We start from the raw sequence: 3,788 nt of genomic DNA on the forward strand, positions 1-3,788 counted from the left end.
TATTAGTTGATCCATTTTTTTTTTCTTGTACATGATGTAATATGATCAGGATTATGAAAGTTCGATAAAAATTGAATACAGTGATTATCCCTCCATTTGATCCACGAAACTTAAGTTGTAGATACACGTCCTTCACTATCTCCTTTTTTAAATTTTTTATCACTTAGTTGGTTTTTTGGTAAACCTTTTCTATTAGAACGAACTGTACCACACCCATAAATACCGTCTTGCAACAATTCTTCAACAAGTCCAAGTGAAGTAAAAAAATTATCGAAGTACATACAATGATATTTGTTCTTTATGTTCTGTGTCAAATCTTGTACAACACGTTTTCCCAGATTGTTTTCCACAGAATCTGTTTTACCCGTGTAAATTTGGAACTCGCATATATAACCAGATTGATCTGCCCGGATCCACACTTTATACCCACGTTTTATAGGCTTCATGGGCATGTATTGTTTGATAGAATGTCTTCCTTTGAAGCGTATCATACTCTCATCAATTGATTGATTTTTGTTAGGAATATAGTGATGAAGAAATATTTTTGATAAACTATCTATTAATGGCCTAACTTTGTAGAGTTTATCATAATTAATTTCGTTTTTATTAGGTTGTAAATTGTTGTCACATAAATGTAAATGAGTCAAGAACCAAGAAAATCTATTGACAGACATCAGTGATGATATGTACTGATCTCTAAGTTGAGGATTAGCCGACCATTAATCTTTGTAGGATGGACACTTTTTGATACCCATTAGAATATGTATTGCTAAAAATATTTTCATGGATTGTGAAGTCACAGCTTCAAATGGATTTTGTTTTTGACGAGCATAAAAATTAGTATTAAAAACTAAGCCATCAATCAATTCATCATTAAAAAGACACTTAAAAAAACTCAAAGGATCTTCAGTTCCCAATGATAAATTAGGGCCACCTTTTCCTTGAAAGGGCAGGTGATCAGACATTAAACCATGTTCTTCCCATATGCCATTTATATTTTGCAATATCTCAGCTAATAGAACATTATCTGGGTCATATATGATTTGTTGAACATTATTCTCGTCCTAAAATATATAAAACATATATAATATTATATTATAAAATTAAAGATGGCCAAATAGATGTACTTACATAATTACTTTCCATAGCTATATCCTTATTAGTATGTAAAAATTGTAAATTATCACGATCAACGTTCTTATTATTTTGTTCATTACAAGTTGTCAGATCACTTGGAACATTTATGACAATTACATTTTCATACATATAATGAGTAGAAACTTCTATATGGGAACTTTGATCATCCTAAATAGTACATAATTATGAAATGATGCACATAGAAAAATAAAATAAAATTTTCCATTTAATTACTTGAACAATAAAATATTCTTCATCATTTGGAAAATCATTATCATTTACTATCGATTCATCATCACTAGGTATTGAATCAAATATTTGAAACAATCCATCGTGAGACAAATTTTCAATATCTATGACACTATTGTTCATTGTGGTACACTTTTGACACCACCTACAAAATAAGAATAATTAAAATACCGATTCAAAAATTAAATTTATATTGTAATATAATAATTTTTAAGTACTTACTTTATCAAATGTAATAGTTTTGCGAGAGCTTTCGATTTAAAATCACATACAATTACAAAAAATATATACAAAACTTTCACATCGTGAAAAGTGTTAATCATTTTGTTGTCAATCATTATCAATTGAAAATAGAGCAATAAAACAAAAAACAAAAAAATACAGTGTAACCACCAAATTATTTGACAGTGGTTTCAATAAGATACCACAATTCACAATTGCAAAAAAAAATCATTTAAAAGGTGGTTTCAATATAATACCACAATGACTCAAAGGGTTAAAGGTTTAGGTCTGGACAATTGGATAGGGTAACGTGTACTAGCTAATAAGAGGTCGATTATATCGATTATTAATTTTGAACTATTTATGATGTTTGTAGCCTCCCTTATCATTTTACTTAATGGATTCTTTTTAATTTCTGTATAAGGACTCTCTTGAATCATTCTTGATACTCTTCTCAAGAGTATCCGCCCAAACCGGGGACCCGTACAGGAGGACCGAGTGTACGACGCTTACTAAAAGTCTGCGCCGCATCTCTCTCCCAGATTAGGCATGAGTCCCGCCAGGCATTTCATGACTTTTTGGGCCCGCTGGCCTGCACGAATGTGCGGCCCGAACTTTAGACGTTTGTCCATGACAAGGCCCAGATAAGTAATGGAATCCTTAAGCGAGATCTCCACCCCCAGCACGGCGAGCCGTGGAGGAATGAACTTGTACCTGCCTGTGAACAAGACCGCTTCGGTCTTATCCAGGGCGAGGCTCAGTCCGCTCCCCTCTTGCTGGATCCAGGCGGTGACAGCGCAGAGCGCGCAGTTCGTACGAGATCCAGCCTCCTCGAACAAGGCGTCTGCCGCCATCACCAGCGTGTCGTCCGCGTAGCAGACGACGCGCACGTGCAGTGATAGCGGAACGCGAAACACCGCGTCGTAAGCGATGTTCCACTGCAGAGGTCCGAAAACTGATCCTTGCGGGACGCCACCCGTAATAGGTCTTACTCTCGGGCCCGCGACGCTCGTAGGAGATGACCCGATCGCTAAAGTACGACCGGATCATACGGTGTTATTATCTAAGTGGTGTTAATTTCGTGGTGAATCAAAACTAATTTTGAACATTATAATTTAGCAGTAGCATAATTAAATCTTCCTAAATAATGCAGTCGCACATTCCCTTTTTATATTTTATCTGTTGTACAATCTTTCATAACAAATTATCATTGTGATAACAAAACGCCCAGCTGAACACTACAGTACTGTCAATAATTTAACCGGTCCCAGATGTCTGTCAACTAGGCATGCACTGATGTCGGCGTTTGTTTCCCCTTCCGGTCCATGTGTGTCGTCGCCGACAAGTTTTGTTCAAATGTTTTTTGGCTGTTTATACATTTCTGTCTCCAGCCATTTACTTATTTTTTCTTTCGTATACTGAACATTTCATGGCTGCCTAACTTTTACTTTTGGCCCTGGCGATCGAGCCATGGGTGAAGTTTCATTTGTTGGCTACGGCATGGACATCATCATAATTATAATTTGGTAACTTTGTACAGCATTCCCGTTTTTCTTTATTTTCGTCCATTTCATTATATCCTCTATTCGTGCATTTGTCACGAGGTTTCTTTGAAAATAACTTTAATGACAATAATATATTTTAATTATTTTAATTTGATTATTCTATCTGATCTCTTGGCACATTTGCTCATTGACTATTAATAAATTATTGTAAAATATCGTTTTTTCCCATCTGGTAATTATTTTTGTCATGTTGAGTGTAATAAAACCTCACATGTGTTGGACCAATCTAGACGTGCTTAGCAGTCCAAGGCTCGGTATAAAAGATCCATATTGACCGATGACCATTTTATTTTACTCAATATTGAAAAATACGCTCCTAGCCCTTGGTCAAATCGAACAGAGTCAATACAGCAGTGTCAGAGATTATTTTCTCCCTCATGTAATTTTATTTTATTTGTCCTTTAGATCATTTTATAATTTTAACTATGACCTGAAATATGTTATATAAAAGAATTTGTAATTTGTAACTGACATTATTTTGTTGTACTTCGGGCATCATTATGTTATGTAAACTTAAATTTGTTATCAGTTATTTTCATTATATAAAATAGAACATTATCACCCATACTACTCGTCTACCAGTTTTTAATTCTTTTTCCCCTAGATTTAANTCAG

General features: G+C 34.6%; 1 protein-coding gene across 1 annotated transcript; it reads right to left on the reverse strand.

Moving 5' to 3' along the window:
- Positions 1-110: 110 nt before the first annotated feature.
- On the reverse strand, positions 111-674 carry LOC126900919 (piggyBac transposable element-derived protein 3-like). Its single transcript, XM_050676954.1, has one exon. The coding sequence runs from the start codon at positions 672-674 to the stop codon at positions 111-113; it is 564 nt and encodes a 187-aa protein (XP_050532911.1).
- Between the last annotated feature and the right edge of the window lie 3,114 nt (positions 675-3,788).

This window comes from Daktulosphaira vitifoliae, unplaced genomic scaffold (assembly GCF_025091365.1).
Source record: "Daktulosphaira vitifoliae isolate Bord-2020 unplaced genomic scaffold, ASM2509136v1 Scaffold_3, whole genome shotgun sequence".
NCBI lineage: Eukaryota > Metazoa > Arthropoda > Insecta > Hemiptera > Phylloxeridae > Daktulosphaira > Daktulosphaira vitifoliae.